This window comes from Hippopotamus amphibius, chromosome 3, assembly GCF_030028045.1.
Source record: "Hippopotamus amphibius kiboko isolate mHipAmp2 chromosome 3, mHipAmp2.hap2, whole genome shotgun sequence".
Taxonomy (NCBI): Eukaryota; Metazoa; Chordata; class Mammalia; order Artiodactyla; family Hippopotamidae; genus Hippopotamus; species Hippopotamus amphibius.
The window spans coordinates 171,404,812-171,429,134 of record NC_080188.1 but is presented as its reverse complement, the minus strand read 5'-3'; the positions used below and the strand labels follow the sequence as shown (position 1 = coordinate 171,429,134).

Here is a 24,323-nt window from a genome sequence, read left to right as displayed (position 1 = left end):
CCCATTCTCTTAACTACCTACCATACAGCTGACATAGCTCTGTTAGGTTTGTAAATGAAGATCATGCATCAGTGTAATTTTGCACCTGAAAATTTGGGTATTGTTTCTTTTAGTACATTTATTACTCACTCACTCTGTGCAAGGCACCGTGATAGGTAATGCAGAAAGTACATAGATGAGTAGTAGTAATCTGGTAGTTACAGTCTACTGAGTCCTTACTAGTATCAGGCATTATTCTAAATGTTTTACCACATGATTATTACCTCCTTTGATTTTCACAGTAACTACGTGAGCTGGGTACTGTTGTTATCTCCATTTTATAGATAAGAAAACTGAGGCAGGAATATATAAATTGCCCCAGAGAACACACGAACATGGTAGATTGGGGCCACAAACCCAAGCAGTTCTGCCTTTAGGACCTATGCTTAGCCATCATATAGTACTGCTTCTTATTCCTTGGTCTCAAGGAACTCAGTTGCCTAAGTTATTATTAAGCTTTCCAGGAACTTCAGAGCAGAGCTGTGTCACCTCTGTAAAGGAGAGCACGGTGGACCCTGAGGCCAAGGCAGGTAGCATTCACTGCAGTTCTCTAGTTTGTGTGTTGACTTTCATGTGGTTCTAGTTTTAATAATATTCTTTGAAAATTCTCTAAGACTTGTCTTTTATAGGGTTTTGGATGTTTAAGTGAAATGCTATAGTTCTGCAAATAAATGGAATGCCCTAGTAAAGTTTTATTCAATTAAGATTTGATGAAACAATTAGATGCCTAATTTCTCCCAGAAACCTTATAGCAGATTTTTTTGGTTCTGGGGGTGGTAGAGAGGGACCTTAAAGCTGTTCCAAAATGACAATAGGTAAAACAAAGAATGCCATCAGAGTTTGATGTTCTCTTACTTTCTTTCGCCAGAAGCTTTATTGTGAGATGTGGCAGAGTAAAAACATTGGTCATGTTGATGGACTTGATTTGTTCAGATGATTATCTTCAGTTCTGATTGATTGAGCAAAAGTCTCAAGAGATTCCTCTAAAATTTTTAGATCACAAATGAATTAAGGGAAGGTCAGCTCTAAGCAGAACATATTTCTAGAAGAAAATTGTTCTAGAAGATTGGTAATAAAGTTGTTAGTTGCAAAGATAAGTTAAAGACATACACACACTGGAATTGGTAATTTGGACTAGCCAAACCCCTATGGATTCCATTCTGAAGCTATTGAATCTCAGTATTGGAAAAATATCTAACAGTTCCTTGAAGTTGTTTTAATCCCACCCGTAAGTATGCAGTAATGCTTGTAAAGCGGTCCAAGCTTTCTGACTTGGCTAGCAGACAAGTTTTTTCTAAATAGTAAAGATCAGTAAATTAGGGAAGGAAAGTATTAATAAATAAATAAAGTTATAATTCAGTTCTGTAAAACCATTGGCTCACTAAATATTCTACACTTTTGTAATATCAACACTTTACTAATACAACAACATAAAATAGATTTCAGGAAATTTTGGTGTTTAGCAAATCATATGAAGATAGTATTAAAAAATATATTTGCATATTTCTGTTTTTATAAATTGAACAGTTAAATACTGCATACATTTTTTTTTGCTTTTAAAAATATGTATTCTAATACTGTGGGTTTCTTAATTCTTTGGGGAAATTGACATGTATTGTCAAGAATTCATATTTAATCATTTCATGTGAAAGGCACAAATTCAATTTGCAATAACTTTTATTCAATGCAGAATGTTGGCAAAATTAGAGTTTTTTCTAATTTCCTGTCTATATTTTTATAAATAAAATGTATTATGTTGCTGAAATCTTAAAATTATTTTTCCATTGGAAGTTATAGCATTCTCATAAAGTTTTTAAATAAATTGCTAAGGATCTTGAACACGTATTGAATTTTGATTTAAAGTAAAGCTAAAATTTGTTTTACACTGTGGCAAATATTTACATTTTAGAAAACAAACTTTGCATGTATTTAGTCATTAATATTTTTAAAATAACTTGGATTATAGATACAAATAATCTGCAGTATATTAAGGGAAGATGAAACTACATTCATAAATCCCCACTTATAGTTACAGTAAAATTCATTTAAAAAACTATATCTGTAGAAATGACTTGTGCAAAATAATATACATGTAACATTTACATTTTTAGGAACTGGAAAATAGAGTTCTATGTCATTTAAATTGGAGACTGTCTCCCTTCAGTCAATAGGCTTGACCATCATCTGAACTGCTCTCAAGGAGTATGAGCCGCCTCGGTATTCAGCCCAAAATATTCCGTCTTGGTACTTGCTTCTGTAGTGGCCTCCTCTGTACCATACTCCATTTAGGTTAGAGTGTGCACAGGCATTGTACCACCATCCTCCTTTATGAAAGTGGGCACAGTTTCCTTCGAGAAAAAATATAGACATCAGAGTAAAAGTTTCTTCTAAGTGTGGTACTCTGTAAACCATCAAAAACTTACTCTACTTTTTTAGAGCATTTTGAGTTTTTCTTATGTATTTCTGTTACCTTTATCTTCATAGTGTTGTTTCTTCATTTTATTCTGTTACTATTGCTTAAGTATCAACTACTTGAAAGATCACTTGAATTCCCTTTTTTATTTTGCACTTTGCTTAGTACATGCTTTTTTTTGTGGTTAAGTGATTTAATTTTCTGGGTAGCAGGGTAAATGAAATGCAAGTAGTGTTTGTGTGTGAGAGATTGGAGAGATTGGGAGGGAGGGATATGGAGTTGCTAAAGAGAGTAAAGTTTGGAGGAAGTTGATTTTTAAAATAGCAAAAAAAATAAAATAGTACTGTTAGCAATCAAATGAATTTCTGTAAATAAGGCATATATTTCGGTCATGTCTGTCTTCCTTTTTTCCTCTTATGCCAATGTGAAATAGAGACCTATGTGCTGTTTGCCAAGACAGAGCTGAATGTAAAAATAAATCAATTTTCGGGGGATATCTCTTTATCAGAGCCAGAAACCTAGGTTAAAAAGGCAGAAGTATGTGAAAGTTAAATTAAAAATTATATTATGTGGATGGCCTAATTGAGTCTTCCTAAAAAGAATATTCCCCCTCTGAATAAAGCTTTTTTGCCGTTCCTATACCATGTGCTGCAGTCATGTTGCTAGTCCCTTTTATCAAGAAGTGCCTTTACCCCATGTACCCAAATGGCTTGCTTCCTTCACTCCCTTCAGGTCTTTATTCAAATGTTACCTTTCTTGGCCAAACCACATAAGATGGCACCCACCCCCTGTTCCCTGATTCAGTTTTACTTTTCCTAGAGTACTTGTCACCACCTGACAACTCGTTTTGTCTCCTTCTAGAAAGTAAGTTCCAAGAGGGCAGGAACTTATTCCTCAGCACCTACAACAGTGCCCAGCACATGGTAGGTGTCCAGTGGGATTAGTTAGGAATTTCAGGCAGCTGAAAGTTTTCTTTCCAGATGAGTTTGTTTTATTTCCCATCCACACCCCATCAAGTTAGAACAACAGAACCTTGTTCACAGAGTTCTCACTTTGGGATTGCCTTAGAGAAGAGCTCCTAAAAGCTATTCCTTTCAGCAGGTTGTATTCCCTTTGACTGAGTCCAAAACGACCTTTCTGAAAAGACTTTAGTGGCATCTACTTTAATAACAGGTGATTCTACAAAGAATACACAGTTTTTTCTTACTCACCTGCATACATATCTTTATCTCTGTCCAGTGTGGTGAACTGTTTACCATTATGCCACATCATAGAATCCCCCGCGTTGCCCTGATAAGTTCCCAGGCGCAGTCTATAGAATTCACTTTCAGGTTCCAGGCGAAAGCTGCTATATTCTGCATAGACTTTTTTATCACTCCAGTCTTCTAATTCAATCAACAACTTATAATTATCTTGATTGCTAAGCATATAGATATTTTCCAGTCCAAGCCAATATTCTCCATCAATGTTCCCAAATCCTTTCTGTTAATAAACAGAGAGCCATGTGTACATGAATAAGTATAGAGATAGTAAACTTTTTATGAACAAGTTTTAAACATTTGATGGTGTAAAAATATTGACCATTTAAGTGGTAATATGACCTTCCATTTTTTAGATCACCTGTTCTGCTAAAGTCCCACATAATCACTTTGTTTTGTTTTGCAGTCTCTTAATTTGTCAGCATTTATTTGCACAACTAGCTCCAACCTCTACAAATAAGACAAAGGCAGAAGGGACTAAAATTATTCATAGCAACTAAAAACATTAACTAGTAAACTACCCAGACCCTTGAAAAGGGTTCCTGATTTCTCTCATACTCATATAAAGAAACATTTTTGTTCTGAAAGTATATAGATATTGTTCCCACCATAGCCAAACAAATAGGACATCTAACATTTTTATGATATTCAATAAAAATGGTAGTATCTGTTTTAGAACAAATTATCTTCTTTAGCTCTATTACAAAATAAAATTTAGTAAGTGTAAGAAGATAAGATAGTAATCTTCAGAGTTCCTTCTTTGAAAAATTGTAGGTTAATGTTTGAAAAAAATTATAAATCAGTTAATCCTATTTCAGTAAGCATTTGCCATTACAGATACACAGCAGAACATAAATTTCATAAACCTGATCTTAACACTAAATGTATTTTCAAGGAAGTTGTGTTGTAGGATTTTTTTCCCTTGTTAAAGTATAGGACTTCCAGGACTTCCCTGGAAGTCTGGTGGTTAAGACTTTGCCTTCCATTGCAGGGGGTGCAGGTTCAATCCCTGGTCAGGGAGCTGAGATCCCACATGCCTGGCAGCCAAAAAACCAAAATACATAACAGAAACAATATTGTAACAAATTCAATAAAGACTTTTAAAATGGTCCACATCAAAAAAATCTTTAAATAAATAAATAGTATAAGGCTTCCAAAACATGACCCTTTTTCTAGGACTGTTTACCTCTGCTTAAATATACTTGATAATCAGTGCAGATATGCTCCTGAACGAAAACACAGTTATCTTCTTAGAAAATAAAATTAGGATAAGTCTTTGCAAAGAATTAAATATATGTGTAAGTCATCCAAACTGAAAGGGAGCATTTTAAAATACGTCTTTGGTTTCCTTTTTACATTTTAATTTTGACTTCAAAACCAGAGATGAGAATTGTCTTTTTGACAAATGTAGATAATGAAAAACATATGGATCATTATTTTTTAGCTGTGTCTTATTTATTGCATAGAATGACTTATTATTGCAAGAGCTGCTTTGTTCTACCTCTCCCCCAGATGTGAACCACTGATTTACCTTATAATTTTCCCAATTTCTGAAGAAGTTGACAGAGCCATCTGTTCTTTTCTGAATAACAGTCCAACCCCCAGGATCCAAACTGTTCTCACACCATAACTGCATTGGTCCATTGCTATTTCCAGGTTTGATCATATAAATCCCACTGACAGAATGTCCAGCTTCTTTTGCATGCTGACAGTCTTTGAATGGTCCTGTAATTAAAATATCTTTGATTGCCGGGAAACTTAATAGGAAAAGAGCCATATAAAAGTCGTTTTTAGTCAAGAGTCTTATCTTTGTATCTTTCTTTACAGATACCACTTTTTATGTATTGTGTACACAATACTCTAAAAGTTAAAGAAACTATAAATAAATGAATGAATGAATGAATGAATGAATGAACCACCGCAGTCCCACTATCTGGAACATTAACGTGTTTCATTTTCCACTGTTTTTGCAAGTCTTTGTCCAAATACATACATGTTTGTATTGTTATAATTCTAACACATATAGAAAATTGGATTCTTATTGTTTTAACAAACATTTCCATTGGACTATAGTCTCCATTCTAGCACTTAACGGTAGCACTTACAGTCTTTGATGTTGATTTATCATGTTTATTCCTCTGCCATTAGACACTAAAGTTTTATCTGATTTTTGCTATTATAAATAACACTGTATAAAGTGTCTTCTTATTGACTTCATTTTTTCATACTTATAAAAACGTTTCAGGTTTGATCTGCTGGATCAAAGGGGTACAAACAGTTTTACAGTTCTTCATAGTGCCCAATGTATAGTTTCCAAAATTTGATTTCAGTGGAACACACTAGTCCCTTGAGATACTCAGTGAAAATGGCATACCACGGCCAAATAAGTTTTAGACTGCTAAATATTATATTACCCTTTTGGAAACACAATATACAGTCACATATTAAAGACTGAGAAGCCCTGAAATAAACCAGTTTCCCAAACTTTTGGAATCTTTTAACATTTTCCTTCATACAGCAGTTCATAAGAATACATTTCTGGAATGTTGGCAAAATGCCTTTCTAAAGTGTTGTATCAATTTATATGACTAATAGTAATTTTCTTATTTAATCTACACAGTGACCTTCTGATAGTTTACAGATGTTCTGTAGATGAAACAGTTAACTAACTAGTCTTTAAACCCTAGACTTAAACACACTTTTTTCTGATCCCAGAATCCATGCTCTGAACTGCTGTGCTGTGCTACAGTCGTCCCCATGTTCTCTCACAGTTTTATGAATTCACTCCCTATTTTTTAATCCACTGATAAGTTCTTCATATATTTTAAAATGACAAAACATTTTGTAGAATCATTTGTAGAGTGTCTGACTCCTGAACTTGTGATTTCCGTATTTTTGATCTAAAGAAAGGTAGCTTCTAGTTTTACTGAGCATTCTTTAGTTTCACCCTTCCCCAGTGTTTTGATGCTTTGGGTTTTTTTCATAAGCATGTCAAAATATTAAGTGATTCAGAAATAAGAATTACCCTAAAGATCTACTAGAACAACCAGAAAAGTATAGAAATTTCAATTGTCAAATTTTATATTTTACTAAAAATTTTTAAATTCTGACGTGTAATTTTTAGAAATTGTGTGAAAGTAGAGTTTAATCAAGTAAAATTCATACAAGAAAATCTGTACTGTGATGATAATAGGATTGCTGAAATTTTGAGGAATGTGTTATCTATATTGTGCCAAGTATGTACAGGGTCCCTTATGGGTTCTTATTGGGGTACAATTAATCTCATTAAATAGTTACACAGCTATGTCATTAGAAGGGATTCTTAGCGACTATAAACTCTTCCCTCTAGATTACTCCTTGAGGATGGAGACCGGTTTTGTTTTTCTTCTGACTTCATGTCATCAGTGTTTTAACTGTTAAGTAGACTCTCAGTAATTTTTTGTTAGCAAATGAATCAATTAAGTTGCCTTCACATTTTAAATACAAGGAAATTGAAAAGCACACACAAAAATCAGAGATGATGAATTTCTCTAGTCCCTGTTTTTATTGTTTCATTGATAATACTCTTTGTTTCAGGTTTTTAAAAATTATAGTACAATGACTGTGAGCAGTATAGACTACTTCTAAAAACTCGTTCAAACTGGAAAGACAGTGCTATCTTTCTTGGGTTATATTTATTTTAGGCATTAAATTTCTTAGTTCTAGAGTTTCAATTTGATTACTTTTATCATTTTTATTTCTCTTCTGAGATTCCAGTCCATTTATTATGAACATAGTTTCCTTTAAGCTGTAATAACTAGTTTAAAAATTCTTGTTCCTTTTATTCCTAGTTTGTTGAGAGTTCTTACCATGAATGGATTTAGGATTTTGTCAAAGGCTTTTTATTTATCTACTGACATGATGATATGGATTTTCTTTTTTCTTTTGTTAATATGATAAATTCTGTTGATTGTGTTTTTAACCTTTTATTCCTGGGAAAACCTCAACTTGGTCATGATATCATTTTTATATATAGATGGTTTTGATTGGCTAAAATTTTGTTAAGAATTCGTGCTTTTATACTCATGAGGATATGGTTGTTTTGTGAAAGCTCGTAAATGGTTTCTTAAGCTAGGGAGTGCTATTCTAAAAATAGTGTTTGCCCTTTTCAGACTGGCCATAAATTAGATCACATTCCATTTAAACTCAGTGTGAATTAGTTTTATATTATTTACCTTCTCAGTTATTGAATTTAAGTTACACAGTATTCAAAGCCTCTAATGCTATGCTTAACAGAGTAGCCATCATCCGTAACTTAGTTCCCTCCTCTTCATTGCTGACCTTGACACAGAGTAGTAACTTATTTAATAATTAAAGTAACTTGTGTATGTTTATGTTTATTTAATTAAAATAAATTTAAATAGATTTAAATAAAATGTTTAATAAATTTAATGTGACTATTCACAGATGAGTATACAGTCATTTCTATTGTAGAAAAATAATGTATTCCTGAAAAATCTTGTGTTCCGCAAAATCATGCACTAAAAATAACAGCTGATGTTAGCTGTTAGCATACTTTGTGTTCAGTTGCAGTTACTTGTGGCACAGAACATTAATATGCTTGGGAAAAAATCCCATATGAAGCAATATGACCACTTTGTTTTATTGATATTATTCTCCTTTTTCATCAGTCACGTAGGAGCTACTTCACATTACAAAAACATGCATTGTAGTCAAGTCAGAGAAGGGTAGAGAAGTTTAAATGAAGTAGGATTTCCAGGCCCAACCTTAGATTATTTTGTGTAATGCATGGTAACGTGTTTGTTTACTCGTGGATAAGAACTGTATTTTTTGCTTGTGTATCTACAGTTTAACCCACTCAGGTGCTCAAATATTTGTTGAACTAAATGATTCCTGGCAGCCACAGTGGTTTCCTCAGTTCCTCATTATTTTTCCCAGAAATGTCTTTTTTGTATCTACGACAGACTAGAAACTGTTTTAGGCTCCAGGGATAAAGAAATAACCCTAGAGTTCCGTGGGAAGTGGGGGAAGTGAAGAGAGGGAACTCCACTACAGTTTGAGGAGTACTCTGATTGAGTCAGCAGGGTACCAGGGAACACAGACTAAGAATTAGCTAACCTAGATTTGTGGGGGAAGAGATGGAGTCAGCTCCATCTAAGCTGAGTTGTGAAGACTGAGTAGTTCAGCTAGTAGGGGTAAAGGCTCTGATCAAGGCCACGCATGGGTGATGTGCTGAGGCATGGAAACAGAAGAGAGCTTTATGTTCCAGTGAAGTTACAACTTTAGCATGTCTGAAATGTCAATGGTGGAGGGTAGTACTTAGAGCTCTTGAGGTTGTGGTAGGGTCAAAATTGATTTCTTCAGTCTAAGAATGCAGTCATCATAGTTGTTTATCAGGTTCACCAGATTTTTTTCTAAGTTGTCACTTTCAGAATAGTCAAGGATATCTGAGGAGCATTGCTCTTAATTTAAAACCTATCCGTATTGTAGTTAATGCACACATGAAGTGGTTTTATTGCAATACATAGAAATATTTGTCTCATTTCAGAAATTTGCTTATTCTATGAATGTCATCTTTGTAAATGTTTGTTTTGTACTCATTTGAGTATAGTTTTGACAGTTTATGTTTTATATTTATATATTCACAAGTTGGACTTTCATTAGACTGTTTGAATTGCTGTAAAATATTTAGAAACATCAAGGTTTTCAATCTTGACAGAATGTTTGTAAAATGCCTTTTGTTCCTTTTCTGCCCTCAGATGTTTAAGCAAATTGGGGAGTTCTGGGTTTTCTAGATCCAGCTTTGATTTGATGAGACTTCAATTTATGCAAATTTGAAAGTATCTTCAACTTTAATTTTCAACCCACTTTTCTGTAGTGGGCTTCATGTTTACAGTTCGGATGCCTGTTAGACTTGGTTGATATAAAGGCTTAGGAAAATGTGGTTGAAATTCTTTTCCAAGACATGTGGATAAAATTAGCGGTGCTTATAGCTATTTTTTTTTCTCCTCAGTAAAGATAGTAACTATCAGAATTTAGTATTTGTTTATATTTATATAAATAAACCATTAACCTGTCTTAGCCCAATGTATACTATTGATCTTGGCAGAAATAGTTTCTCTTTATTACTTATATATTTATTTTCTGCTGTAGAATTATAGATCATTCTTATATTAAATGTTTTACTACTTTCTCTGTACCATAAATAATGCTTAACAGAAATTCTTAAATAACTAGTAAAAAAGTACCAGCTTTATTTTTGAGAAGAGTTTTTTAACTTGCTGGTTTGTATATTATCAGAAATAAATTAATTGATTGATTTATCTATGATATTTATATATGATTCAGGAATTTGTTATTAATGATTCAAAGGGTATAGACTGGAAGTACCTTTCTTTCAAAATAGGAATTTTATTAACCTTTTGCTTTCATTGAATAATCTTTTTTTTAATTGGAGTATAGTTGATTTACAATGTTGTGTTAGGTGTACAGCAAAGTGAATCAGTTATACATATGCATATATCCAGTCTTTTATAGATTCTTTTCCCATATAGGTCATTACGGAGTGTTGAGTAGAGTTCCCTGTGCCGTACAGTAGGTTCTTATTCGTTATCTGTAATACTATATTTAGTAGTGTGTATATGTCAATCCCAAGCTCCCAATTCATCCGTCCCCCACCCCCTTCCTCCCCTGGTAGCCATAAGTTTGTTTTCTACATCTGACTTGCATTGAGTAATCTGGAAATAGTCATCTTCTATGATGTAATCGGATTCTTCTCAAAGTGGGAAAATAGAATTCTGTACATTGAATTTGAAGGACCAGTCTCTTTCTTCCTCAGTTTATTTGATAATTAAAATTTGTATAAGACTAACAAACTCCAGTTAACAGGTCTGCTTCATCATAGAAAGAAAAATATTGACCAGTCATGCCACATATGTCCCGACATGCATTTTTTCATGAAGAACCCATATTTTTAACAGAACAGTGGGTCTAAAGAAGACAAAAGATTTCATGCTTTGAATAGCACCTTTACTGGGAACCATCTTTATTTAACATACCTATTCTTTTCTATAAAGAAACTGTTTAAAGGAAACTCCTTTTCTTTTTGTTGTTGAACTTCTCATTAATTTTCTTACTTTGTCCCAATCTTGTGCTCTTTGTGATAAGAGAAATAGGACAAAAGAAATAACCAATTTAGAGCTTTCAAATAATTGGTCAGCAAGTAAAATCTTTGGAGGTAAACTTTTTAATTGGGTTGTACGTTAAATATAAGATAAATATATTCGACAGCATTTCTGGAATGGGAAATTTGAGGCAAATACTTTCTAAGTGATAATAGACTCTTTCTTGTAATAGTATAAATTACTTTATTAATCTACAAGTTTAAAATGCAGATAGCAACCTGAGCTTTTATATCGAAGTTACTTAAGAATATACTGATTATTTTTCGTAACTGGTTAATGGAATCATATTTCAGCCCCTTTGCTTAACTGGTCTTCTTTAATTTACTTTTTCTTGGTTTAAGTGTTAATATAAGTATTCCGCTGAAACCAACTGCATTTTTTAAATTTACGAATAGGAAGCATCATAAATAATTGAAAAGTAGCTTGTTACCCACTAAAAAGTGTATTTTTAGTTTCTAATGACGGCTTTTCAAATTTAACTTTTTAAGCTTACCTTTTATATTCCCATACTTGGCAAGGCCTATATTGGAACATGCACCCAAAAGATGTAATAATGATGGTCAGACCATACACAAAGCATTTTCACACTCGTCACCTCATTTAATCACCACAACAAACTTTTGCAAAAGAAACAACTTGGCCTCAGAAAAGCTTTGCCAGAATCCATGCTTCCTGGTATTCAGATCTATTCTCTAACATATTATGGAGGAACTTTCTCAACTTCATTCACCTACAAAGAATGAACTTATTTTAATGAATACACCATTTGTAAAGTGAAAATGTTTTCTTTTATAAAAGACTAACCCAAAATGTAGCCTATGAATAACATTAACAGTTAAGAATTTTTTGATGGCAGTTTGCCAAGTGTATAGTTACATTCCCAAACATTTTGTTTTCTAGGTAGAGGGAAAGTAATGTTTCTGGAGATTATTTGTTGTAAACCAACAAAAAAGTATTCTGTTATTTGCCATAAGTTCATAGTAAGTTTGTTACCTTGAGGTGCATTTTTCTTAGCACCATTTCAAATGAATATATAAAATTGCCAGTCATTAAAACACCTTTTTAAAAAATGCTGGTAAGATACATATAATATAAAATTTACGAGCATCATCATTTTTAAGTATACGGTTCATTGGCATTAGTACATTTCTCATTATTATACAATCTCTATAACTCTTTACATCTTGCAAAACTAAAACTTTGTACCCAATAAATAACAAATCCACATCCTTCCATCACCCCAGCCTCTGGCAGGCACCATTCTCCTTTCTGTCTCTATGTATGTAACTATTCTAGATACCTCTTGTAAGTGGAACTGTACTACAGTATTTGATTTTTTGTGACTGGCTAAGACACTTTTTAAATAATATGTACACATTATGCATTTAGAGAGTTTAAATTAAAATGATCATGCACCTACATGTAGAGTGCAATAATATGAACTTCTTGGTGCCAGAAGCACATGTAAGTACAGCAACAGACATCCATCTTTGCCCTTTTTGTTCAAACAGCTTAGATATACTTTCCAGTCTGACATAAGAATAACATGAACAAAGATTTTAACACATTATATATAAAGAAAAAATACCAAGTCTATTTATTGTTGCTTGTAGTAGTTTATATTTGATAAGAATCACAAAATATTAGAACTAGAAAGAGGTGTTAGAATCTTCCAATGCAACCAGCACTCTCATTGTACAAAGGAGAAAACAGACAGGCAAAGTGACTTACCCAGGGTCAATAACAAAGGAAACAAGTTTTCTTAATTCTGTGCAGTTTCCCTGGTAGCTAATTATGTCCTTGAATTTCAGAAACCAACATTTATAGAAAAAAATAAAAAGTTAATGTTTGCTTATAACAACAAGTAAATAATGAATAACAGAAGTTATGCCCGTTTAATTTTTACATTAAGAATTGGTTTATTTTGGATAATACACCATTATTTCATTAAAGCAAAAATCTGTTTAATGGGACCTTTGATGTCCTAAATCCTTAGCAGGAGATTTAATTCTGCAACACTAGATTTTTCTTTTTTTTTTTTTTTTGCACTACAGCTCAGTGTATAATAAAACCTGGAACTGATGTATCTCATTTTGCATAGGCATTTTTAGCATGTCAGTGTGTGAATAATCATTTCTTCGAGGATACCATCCAGTTAAGATCAGCATCCACAGAAAGTACTCCATGCAGTCATCTCCATACTCACATAAGTGTACATCCCATCATTTAAAAAAATTTCACACACTTCAGTTATGTTTATTTATAAATTATATGTAAAAATTACTGATAAATTGTAAACATTAAAAACTTACACAATACATACATTTTTTTAAAAGAATATAAAAAAGGTTTTTTTTCTTTCTATATACCCAGGTGATTATTTCATACATGTCATTTCTTTGGAAATCAAAGGGTGTGGGGGTCTTAATAATGATCATCATTTGCCTAATTGAATGGGACACTGGCCTGTTCTTACTCATAGAACACGAGCTTGTTCTTACTGATAGACGAGTGTAAAATGAATGACTGCAGGACAATAGAACGTGTCAGAGTACTTTCATGAAGGTCTTTGGAATGACAACGTTAAGAAGCTCTATAAAAATGTGACATCAAGTCAACTAGCATCTCCAATGACACATTATTTAGCATCTGCAGATGACACAATATCCATCTATCAGGAAGGAGCTTGTATTATAAATGGGAGGCATTTTATTTAGGTGTGTATGTAAGTACTGTATGTACATGTGTAGATAGCTGATAATCCAACAGCGAATATAAGAAATATTGTGTCTGTGTTACAGAGAGTAGAGACATTCATGTAGGAGCAATCACTTCAAGCCTGGGGGAGTCAAAAGGACTTCAAGGGGGACTTTCTTATTTTATTTTAGTGTGAGCCTTATAATTTGAATAGGCAGAAAGCATAGAAGATATTTAGAAGACAGTGAGATGATTCATTTTATTGAAGCAGGTGGTTTTTGCGAAAGAAATTTATAGAAGGAAAGTTAAAGAAGTAGGATTGATTTTTTTTGAGGAGGAGATGAATCTTACCCAGGCTAAGCAAACTGAACTTTTTCTGTTTGCGATGGGGAGCTGCTGGGCAGGAGTGTGATGTGATCAGGATGGTAGTTTGAGACGGATCTGCTGGCAGTGTAGAATGTATTTTGGTGGAGAGAGAAAATGGAGTTAGACCAATTGGCAAGCTGTTGTATAATTCTGAGTCAGAATTATGCCTGAGTGCCAGGCACTTTTTCTAATCACTCTTTGAGTGTTAAACTCTATGAGGTAAATAAATACTATTATTATCCCCACTTTACAAGTGGAAACTTTCTACCCCCCAAGGTCACCCAGCTAGTAATCCAGGACGTGTCTATCCTCTAGCTGCTTCCACAGATAATTTGGATCTAAGTTAGAGTTCTGGCTCTGAATAGAAGTAAGGGACACATCCATGAAAGACTGAAAAGCAACACGGATAGAACTCAGTTGACTCCATGTTTGGAACAGGAGGGAAGCATCAAAGATGAGCCACGCGATTCCGACATGGGTAGCAACATACGCCACAGTAGAGAAGTCAGAATCCATTTACCTACCAATTTTATGTGCAGAAATTTGTATCCTAAGGGTATAATCAATAGGGGAAAAAAAGAACAAAGTTAATTTTTAAAGTTGCAGGATGTTGGTACCATGTTTGGGGGGGAGCGGGGTGAGAAAGACTTGAAGGCTATTACCAAAGTGTTAACTGTAGTTTATTTCTGAGTATTTGGATACTCAGCAAACCTTTTTACAAAGTTTGTTAGTGTTTTCTAGATTTTCTTCAGTAATTGTTGCTTTTATAATAATAATTTACTTATTTCTAAAAGGAGAACGCTAATTTGGGGAAAAGGTTGTTTTAGGCTTTAGTTACTAATTTATTTATTCATTCCTCAAGCATTTATTGTAGTGCTTACAATATGCTGAGTACAACATGCCAAACCTAATCCTGGCTAGATGTTTGAGATAGAAAAATGAAAAGACAATTCACTTTCTTCCAGAAGCGTTCAGTCTAGCAGGGAGACAGACATGCAAACAAATAACTCCAGTGTAATATGATGTAAAAGACATGTCAAGGCATAGTCAGCAATTTGGGGAAGGAGCCATCTAGATACATTTGACTTTGAGTAGGTATAACATTTAGGACACTATTTTAGCTAAGCCTTGAAATCTGCCAGGTTGACAGATAAGCTGAAAAGAAGGCATTCCAATAGAGGAAGCAGCAAGCAGCATGTGAGGTAATGGTCGAATATCCAGATGCCAGCATCCAGCTTTGGTTAGAATCAGGAGAGAGAGCTCCATGCAGGGGTCATCTGAGCAGTGGTGATACTTGCAGCCTTGAAGGAGTTATAGGCCTTTAAAACTGAGTATCTTCAAGAAAGCCTTTTTAAGCCGTAGGAGAAGGAAGAAGATGCCAGTGAAGGACCTAAAGAAGTAGGAAGAGTCAGAGTATTATGATGTGGAGGCCCAAGAAAGCAGAGATGTGAATGGTCAGTGGTGTCCACTGCTGCAGAAAGACACATCCACCTTTGTCTTTGTTCTGTGTTTCTGTTGTTTAAAATTATTTCACAGTCTGTCTGCATTTTTTTGTCCTGCCCTCTCGGTAAATGAGTGAACTACAATTAATTTAATGTGTGTTGGTTTTTTGGTTTTTTGCTTTTTTTTTTTTTTTTTTTTACTTTTGGGCCTTTGGGTTTTTCCCTTTCCTCTAAGAAAACAAATCTACTTGTAAGAATTCAGGAGAATGACTTATGAGAAATTGGATGTAGGTGTAAAATAAATGTATTCAGAAAGTTAGCAGTGAGCTTACTAGACAAATAAGGGTGAATTATTCTTTTTTATTCTGGGCACTTTGATCAGTGACTGATAATGAAGGGAAGAAGGAATGAAATTGGAAACAGAGGTAAAAATATTAGGATCAATCCTCAGGTTTTTTTATGTATTGAAAACTTAATTTATACATACACGGTTACAAGGCACAGTAACTGCTAGTAATTTAGATTGTGAGAATTTTGATGGAAGGCTACACTTTCCACAAAATATACCATTTCTATAAACTCTTAGACCCTTAGGGCTGAGAGGTGTATTTAAGATGAGTTCTTGGTTAAAAGAAAACAAAAACAGAAAATTTAATGTTCGTGTATAACCACATCACCACAATGAAGAATAGGCATGTGTTTTGAGCATTGTTTCATAAACCGTAAAACATGTTAACCTTGTACTTCCATTTGTATCGGTAAGCGGTAACTCACCTTCATTGATGAAAGTTACTGGTGGTTTCTTGAAAGGGCTTTTGGTGGGAGGAGTTGCCAGATCAGGTGGTGGCATTAAATCTCTGGGATAACCAGGGTCCCTCTGTATCTCGTTGCCTCCCAGCAGACCAGGAGAATACTGATGGCTGTTAGGAATATGCTGTGGCACTACCTGGACAAGGGGAGGGGACACATGGGGGTCTTGTCGGGAAAACATGCTCAAGCACTGTTCCTCCAACAAAGTGATCATCACGGACTGGTTATTGACAAGATCAGTCAAGGAAGCATATTTCACCTCCAGTTCCCTGTACCTGGTTGCCATCTTCAACATTTCTGTGGTGACATTGAGGATTTTATTTTCCAACTGGGAAAGTTCCAATGAATTATCCCTCTTACGGATAATCTCATGTAATAGTTGCATATAGAGTTGAGTAACACGAGAGTTCATGTTACGGCTTTCTTTTCTCAGCAGCTTTACCTCATTGACAATGTTTCCATCTACGTCCACCACCAATTGCAGGACATCTATCTCCCTCTTCTGCCTGGAGAGCACGTCCTTCAGGTTTTCAAGGTCCATCCTGGTGATCATGTCTTTAATGGTACCTGCATCTTGCCCTTTGGTATTAACACAAATTGGCCCTGTTATTTTTTGTTCAGGTACCAGGAATGTGTATGAACATTTCTTTGCTTCCTCTTTACCATCTGTGGCACGAGGGTATCTCCTCTGGGTTATTTTTTTTATTTTGAACTGTCCTCCTCTGCAATGTCCAGTGCCCGTTAGTAGGAAGAATAGCACACTTAGGGTCCAGATAAAAGCCTTCATTTTGAAATGAGGTTGTTTGACGTCTTTGGGAAAAAAACCAATGAAGGGAGAAAGTAGAAAATAATTACTATTAATCTACTTTTAAAGTCAGTCATATAAAAAAGTAAGGGAAAAACTGAATATCTATTGATGTCAATAAATTGGGCCAGGATTAAAGTTACTAATTTCTTAAATTCAATATTAAGCACCTTCCTAATTGTTTAAAAATTAGGTTTCAGAGGTGAGCTCTCCAGCTAGCACCGTATTATGCTTTTTGTTCCCCAGCTCAGTGAGCAGATCTTGGTGAGTGCCCACTGTGTGCTGAGGTGTACTGTTAGAGCCTCCAGGGGCTTTTGAGACACTAATAAGACACTTTTATTACCTTTAAAAAGGTCACTTGCTATCTTGAGGCTCAGAAAATGGAACATAATGTTTGTAAGGCATTAATTAAAACATCCTTCTCTAACTAGAATGAAAGTGGCCAGTGTTTTTTATTTATAGTGTGTGGTTTCAATTAAATTGGCCCTCTCTAATAAGTATCTTTTCTATCTCTCAAATTAAAGAAAGATTTTTAGACAAATCTAAAACCAGAAGGTTTAAGCATCATATTTTTTGTTTTTGTAGCATATCCTTTTGGGATTGGTGACAAGTGTAAGAAAGATAGCATGCTCACAGTCGTTATTGTGGGTAATTGTGTTTCCTAATTCATAATTATGTATATGCTCTTAAGCTTATATATGATTCAGCAAGTTCATTTTTCTAATAAAAGTTCTACTGAACTGCATTTTAGTAAAATTTTAATAGCTTTTTATAACCATTACCAAGGGAATAAACTCATCTGTAATTGAATCTGATCATTAGAGTTGGAAAGTGCCTTAAAGACCATCTCATCTCATTCAAGAGCTCTTTGCTCTCATGGGCATGTTGAAGGCCAAGGCCACACAAATAGGTAATATTAGAACCAGGTCTAGAATTCAGGTTCCCTGGCTTTTCAGTCAGTGTTTATAGCAGTGGCGCATACGCTATAAATGTGTGCTTGCAGTCTTCCATTTTTGCTTTGGCAGGTAAGAAATGCTCGTCTTTTACAGTATAATTTCTATAGAAACACTCAAGGAAACAATAAAACTAGTTCTAAGAACCAGACGTGCTTTCTTCCTCTTTAGGTGCCTTCCTAAAGAGTAGTGGTGGTTAGAATGAGTACGACGTGTCACCCCATCGGGTTCATTAACAAGCTGCTGTAGTATATAGCCCACCTTCCCTCTCCTACGAACTTGATTCCCGTCTACTGTTTTTGAAGGATGGCAGTAGCTATACTAAGAACTTTTCTATTCCATGTTCCACCCAGGCACTTGTTTTCTGATTTGGGAAGCCAGGTCCCAAGTTGTTTATGCCTGCTGTTAATAAATAGCAATGAGACAGTAACAATAGTTCATTTTTATTGGGTGTTTAAGTGCCGGGCATTCTTTAAGCCTTTTACATGTATTAAATCATTTACATCTCACCACAACCCTCTGAGGTAGATTATTACTATCCTTATTTTCAAGTGAAGAAACTGGCATCCAGATGTTAAGTACTTCACCCATAGATATAGTCACACAGCTTCTAAGACATGGAACCAGAATTTGAACCCAGGCAGAAGACTCTAGTGTTCATGTTTTTCATTAACAACTACATCATATGGCAACATATTCTATCCTTTTTTTCTGTCACCAACGTTATTAACAATCCCTGATATTTATGTAGTGCTTAACTCATGTTGTTAACTGTTTGCATTCACAACAGCGCTGTGAAGTAAACATATACCATTTTGCAAAGAAAATAAACCTGGAGAAGCTACAGCACTCAAATGGGATTCGGATCTTCTACTCATAACTTTTCTAGACTTGTGATTTTTATCCCAGTCATGTCGTAACTGCAGAGGAGTCAACTTTGTGCTGCTTGTCTTTCGCAGTCTTTGCCCAGTTTGTATCTCTTTGTATTGACCCATTATGTAATTACGTACAAGTACTTGCGGATCATTTTTATATCCTAAACTTTTCTGCTATCACCCCTTTCCCACCATATGTATTCTATTAGTCGATGGTTGTACATCTAACTTGATTATGAACCCTCCTAAAATTAAAAGGTTGTATCAATGAAATGTGGACTCTTCAACTAGAGTCATAAACTTGACTACTGCTTTCTAAAACCATGTCTCCTTACTTCAGTGTTTTCAAATGAGTAATGTTTGCAAAATGGGGTGATAATGAAAATAAAGCAAAGAATGGAAGGAGTGTAAAGAATTCTTTTTCTTTTCTGAACATAAGATAGGAAGGATGAGCGTAAAAATATTGTCTTTGTGTCAAAGGCCTTCTGTTTGGTGACTGGTAGCCAGAAGTACACTTGGATGAGTACTTTTAGTTTTTTGTTTTCATACTTTGCCCTGACATCAGTAGAAAATTTAGACCGTGTCATCTATTTTATTTAAAAAGGACTTTAGTTACTATACTAGAGTTACCTGTACTAAAAACCAATAAAATATATCTTGTTATACTTGCAGATTCATAGAATTTAGATATGGTTTATTTTTAAAACCGCGGAGAACAAAATAGAAGCCATCAGTCTCCTGGGTAAACGTACAGCATTTATCCTACGCAGTTAACGTATCCAGTGTTCAGATGCACTCGTTTCATTCACTTCCATAGTGGAATGGAAACTCTTAGATCATAAAATGATTTTTACCTAAATACTCTATGAAATAAGCTACCAAAACAAGGAAAATTCAGAAAATATCAGGAAACTTCAAAACATGTAGACTTTTCGGAATAGTATTTTGACTGAAGATCTTGTATTCCTATCACACAGATTTTTATAGAACTAAGAGCATACATACAGTGCAAGTCTGTTATTGTGACTTTGCATCAGTGTTATATGGAAGAACAAAAATGTGAAAATACAAATCTAAATTCAAATAGCAGTAGCTTCCTTTTGGTATATTCTGCCTTGGCTCTTTGTAGGTTCCTATATAATTAAATCATAAGATGAATCACCATCTACCGTAAGAGAATCTGACCTAAGTTAATATTTAAAGGCGACAACTAAAAGTTTATTTTCTTAAAAAAATAAACACAGGTCCCTCCTTTACAAAACTCATGACTTCGTTGTCACCTAAAGCTGAATAAGGAAGCACATTTCTTAAAGTAGTAGACTAGCTACGTCATGAGTAAAGAATGAGTTTTTTAAATACATTTACTGTTACCTTTTATGAAAACATTCTCTTATTTAATATTTTCCCACATATGTTAAGTTTTAAAAGTGAAAGATCCATAAATCTGTGTTACCTCATAAAACCTTTCTGTATATGTTAAAATTTTCCTAGGCCCCATGAGAATGTTGTAAATTAGTTACAGTATACTTAAGTTTAAATCTCTATGTCTTTGCTTGGTTGTTTTTAGGGGGGAAAAAGTCTTCCATGCTTTGAGTTAATTTTATTGGTACTGTTTCTCTTCATAGTTGCTACATTGCCAGCTAGTAGGGAGAAGAAATGAAAGTCAGGATATACTTCCTTTCAGATGGTAAATGCATAGAGGCATTTAACTGGCTGTGTCATGCACTGAAAACAGCATGAGGCAATGAACTTAAATTTATGAAGCACTGAAGATACCTTTGATAAAGACTTCTAGATTGTGAATTATGTTCTGGGAAGAGACTTGAGAACAATTTCATCCCCTGGAGATATTTAAGAAAGGGATAAATAGTTGTCTGGGTTTCGGATTAAATGCTTGCCTACAGCTTCAGTAAGAACTGAGACTTGAGGTCCTTACTTTTCATAGCAACAACAACAGAAAAGAAAGAGATGACAGTATTTCAGATCCAGTATTGCTTGAAAATTTTATCAGAATTTCTTGTAAAATATGTCTAACAGAGATCCTCCCAGTATTTGGAGTTTTGAATCTTTAAGGAAAGGGCATGAAAGTAAAGTTGAAGAAATTCTATTTAGCTTTACCATTTTTTGCTTGCTGAAGAGTCTTACCCTGAATTTCTTTGATTTTTAAAAGGACAGAGGACCCCCAGATTGTAACAAATTTAAATATCTTTGGTGTTAAAGCTCATTGTTGGTAAATAGTAATTTTATTTTTAATAATTCTAGTAATACAATTAAACAAAGCCACCAGATAGAATATTGAAAGAATTGTTGACCAAAATTATATCTATCTAAAAATATTATATATTTTTGGTCTTTTAATTATGTATGTAAGTAATTGTATCATCTGGGTTCTTATTTTGTATCATTAATGCTGACTGCTTACACAATACTTCCAATTTCTTCTCAATTCTAACCTGTAAAGTTTTAGGATTTTTTTAACGTATTGATCACTTTGCTTTCTCACGTAGCTCCAGTTGTAGCAGTTTTAATTTCTGTTACCCAAGTTAAAGTACTGTTATGTGTAAACCTAGAAAACAATTTAAAAGTTTGAGTTTTAACAAGAAATACTGTAGACTTATTTTAAATCTTTAATATTTAATAACATTAAATATTAATACTTAGGTTATATTTGGTTATGCTATAAGTGAGGTATTGTTGCAAAGCCTTTCAGTTAATTTTATATCTTAGCTGTGTTTTGTAGCTTTACTTTAAGATATCTTAACAGTATTTGTAAACCGTTAGCATACACACTGTAACTATGTAAAGAGAAACTAATCACCGTTTCCGGCTATTTTCTTTAGTTTGTATCCCTTTGTTTTTAATCACTGTGCTATAAATCTTACACATTTAATCTGTTACTTGTTAAAATTTCTAATGTCACTAAAGTACTTGTTTTCTGAAACCCAGCATGTATGCATCAGTCTATAAACATATACACTAAATATCATTAAATTGAACCTCAAATAATTCATTATCATAAAGTATATAATGACCAGTTTTATATAAAGTTGCAAAACAAAACCTTTTTCAGATGAAACAAATTGTAGTGTATTCCAAAATTCTTTGATTAATAAGAGATTTTGAAATTTCTACTATAAATGTAAAATAATCATACATTTCAACATACATCGAATTTTTAAATAAAAATAAATGTTAAAATACCTTTTTGCATCTGTTGATAAAGCAAACCCAGAAACTTGCTTCTCTTACTCTTGCTTTTAAAAATCAGCGTAGAAGTTTGTTCGTCTGTGACTTCAGTGGCAACTGCATTTTTGTTTTGGACCGTTGAATCCAAGCTGTAATAAAGAACTTCTTTTTCTTCTTACTGCACTAATCAATTGAATTTGACAAGCCACCTATGTAATTTTAAGTAGTATAGTGGAAGTTCCTGGTCTGCGGGCTGTCTTTAATCCAGCAGAGAAAGCATTGTGGCTTTGCTCTGTCTGCCACATGGAGAAATGCAGTAACCAGCTGCAGCTGACCCAGATTGTATATACAGTACCCTTGAATAGTGATTCCCTCTCTTTCTCAGGAGACTCAAGTTCAGCCCACATATTACGTCACCAAAAATTTGCTGGAGACTAGGGGGGAAAATCTCCATAGGATTTCCTCTCTGTAGCCTTAAATAGGGGTGGGGGTAGTAGGATCAGCAGGAGGTTGAAGAGCTTGGAACAAGGAGAGACTGTGTGCAGGTTGAAGGAAGGGCACCATCTGGAAACAAACTATCATAGTTCAGCAGGCAATTATAAAACAAACATTTTAGTCTGCTGCCTAGAGATCTTTTAAGTTGAATACTGAAAAAATAGTACTCAACTTCACTTAGAAGTAGTTGCAGGCTGATGAGTTTGTTTTTTTATTACAAAGAACCAGAGTTAGATTCTGTTCTAAGAGGCAGTCCCCCAAATAATCTAATGCTCTTTATAGCCTAGAAGAATTTTTAAACATTTTGCAGAGTTGCCAGTTCAGGTTTTAAAGTTGTAAGAAACCTAATGTTGTAATATCTTACTGTGTGATGTTTCTAAGATAAAACTGTTGTATATAAGTACCAAAAGTAATTGGAAAGCTGTGTATAAAGCTATCAGAAATTTAATACTTTTTAAATTCTAATGTTTTGTAATTAAATTCTGATGTTATATAATGTCACTTCCTCTCATTCTGCAACATGACTCCTCTTGTCTGAATACAGTTTTTCTTATTAGTTGATGTTGTGATTTAAAAGCAAACATGACCCTGGCCTGAGTAGGGGAAAAAAGAGAACTCTGATTCTGTGCTGGCTATGGGAACTTAGGCAAGTCACTTCTGCGATGAAATTAGGGTGCTGGAGAGGGAATTAGTAATTGTTGAGTACCAACTATGCTTCTTTTATTACATTAAATCAAGAATGTCGATTAACTCAGTGGCTGAGGAGACACAGATTTAGACATCTTAAGTAATTTGGCTTAGGACTTGAGTACTAATCAGTAAGAACTGGGACTTGAGTTTAACTCCAAAGCATTCGGCCACACTCTCTTTCACTGGATTATACAATTGCTGATTGCTGCTTCTAGAGAAAACTTGTGCGCTTCTTTCTATGCATACCGTGTACTTTCCCCTCTTCATTGCCTTACCTTGTGCTACTTTTCTCTTTCTCAGACCCTACCATCAACTGTTGATCAGCATCCTTTATTTAAAGTCAGCTTACAATAGGTTCTACTTTTTTCACAGAGTTATTTCTTTAAATTCCTGTGATATATGTAAATATAGCAGGGGTTCCATTCTCAAAGGCCTACAAATGCTCACAGCAAGAATGAAGCAGGTAACATATGTCAGTGAAGTAAACCAGAAGTAAGAGAGCCGAAGAAAATAGGGTTACGACAAACTGACATCCTTAATGGTTAGTATAATGGGAGCTACACCCTTCTCAGCTGTACCTCATTGTTGCCAGATCTCTCCCCGCCCCCCTCCCTTTTTTTTTTTAGGAAAAGAGGGTCGTATAGATATTTCCTATGGTATTTCCTGATTTTAAAAACATTGGGACAGCTTCTAGCCTCTGATTTATATTATGTAATACATTGCTTGATCATTCAGTGATCGTATTGTATTCACTAATAGCTTAATCCGGAAAAATATGAGATAGTAAGCTCCTCCTGAGCTTTTTTGCTTGAGCGACATAAAGCTTTCTAACTAGCAATTAATAAGATCACTAACCAAGGTTGGAAAGCAGAATGGCAGGTGTTTAGGGACAAGTAATGATTAGTTTGGCATGTTAAATTGAAAATGACAGTCAGGAGCTGTGTTCTATACAGAGATTTGGAAAGTCATCAACAATTAGGTGACAGGTGAAGCCTCAGAAGGAAGATAATCCAGAAAAATTACATGTAGAATAAAAAGGTTAATGACAGAACCACGGGGAATACCAACTCCAGGGAATATGGGGAAAAAGAACAGAGGGAGTGTGGAAG

At 34.3% G+C, this 24,323-nt stretch overlaps 2 protein-coding genes across 6 annotated transcripts in view; one reads left to right on the top strand and one right to left on the bottom strand.

Annotated features, from left to right (window-relative positions):
• RALGPS2 (Ral GEF with PH domain and SH3 binding motif 2) overlaps window positions 1-24,323 on the top strand; it is a 157,525-nt gene that overhangs the window by 95,730 nt on the left and 37,472 nt on the right. The gene's annotated exons all lie outside the window — the stretch shown is intronic.
• Window positions 1,436-22,357, bottom strand: ANGPTL1 (angiopoietin like 1). The gene is made up of 5 exons (XM_057728966.1): window positions 22,045-22,357; window positions 16,175-17,020; window positions 5,243-5,436; window positions 3,664-3,934; window positions 1,436-2,387 (listed from the first exon to the last, which is right to left on the bottom strand). Exons 1-5 carry the CDS (start codon window positions 22,052-22,054, stop codon window positions 2,200-2,202), a joined length of 1,509 nt encoding a protein of 502 aa, XP_057584949.1. The 5' UTR covers window positions 22,055-22,357; the 3' UTR covers window positions 1,436-2,199.

What these genes read in the sequence shown, in the direction of transcription:
- ANGPTL1 (XM_057728966.1), bottom strand. An exon ending in AGTAACTTTCATCAATGAAG is followed by an intron (nt 5,437 to 16,174) that starts GTGAGTTACCGC and finishes TTTTAATTACAG; the next exon opens with GACCATTCAAAGACTGTCAG. An exon ending in GAAATTGGGAAAATTATAAG is followed by an intron (nt 3,935 to 5,242) that starts GTAAATCAGTGG and finishes GTTTATTAACAG; the next exon opens with AAAGGATTTGGGAACATTGA.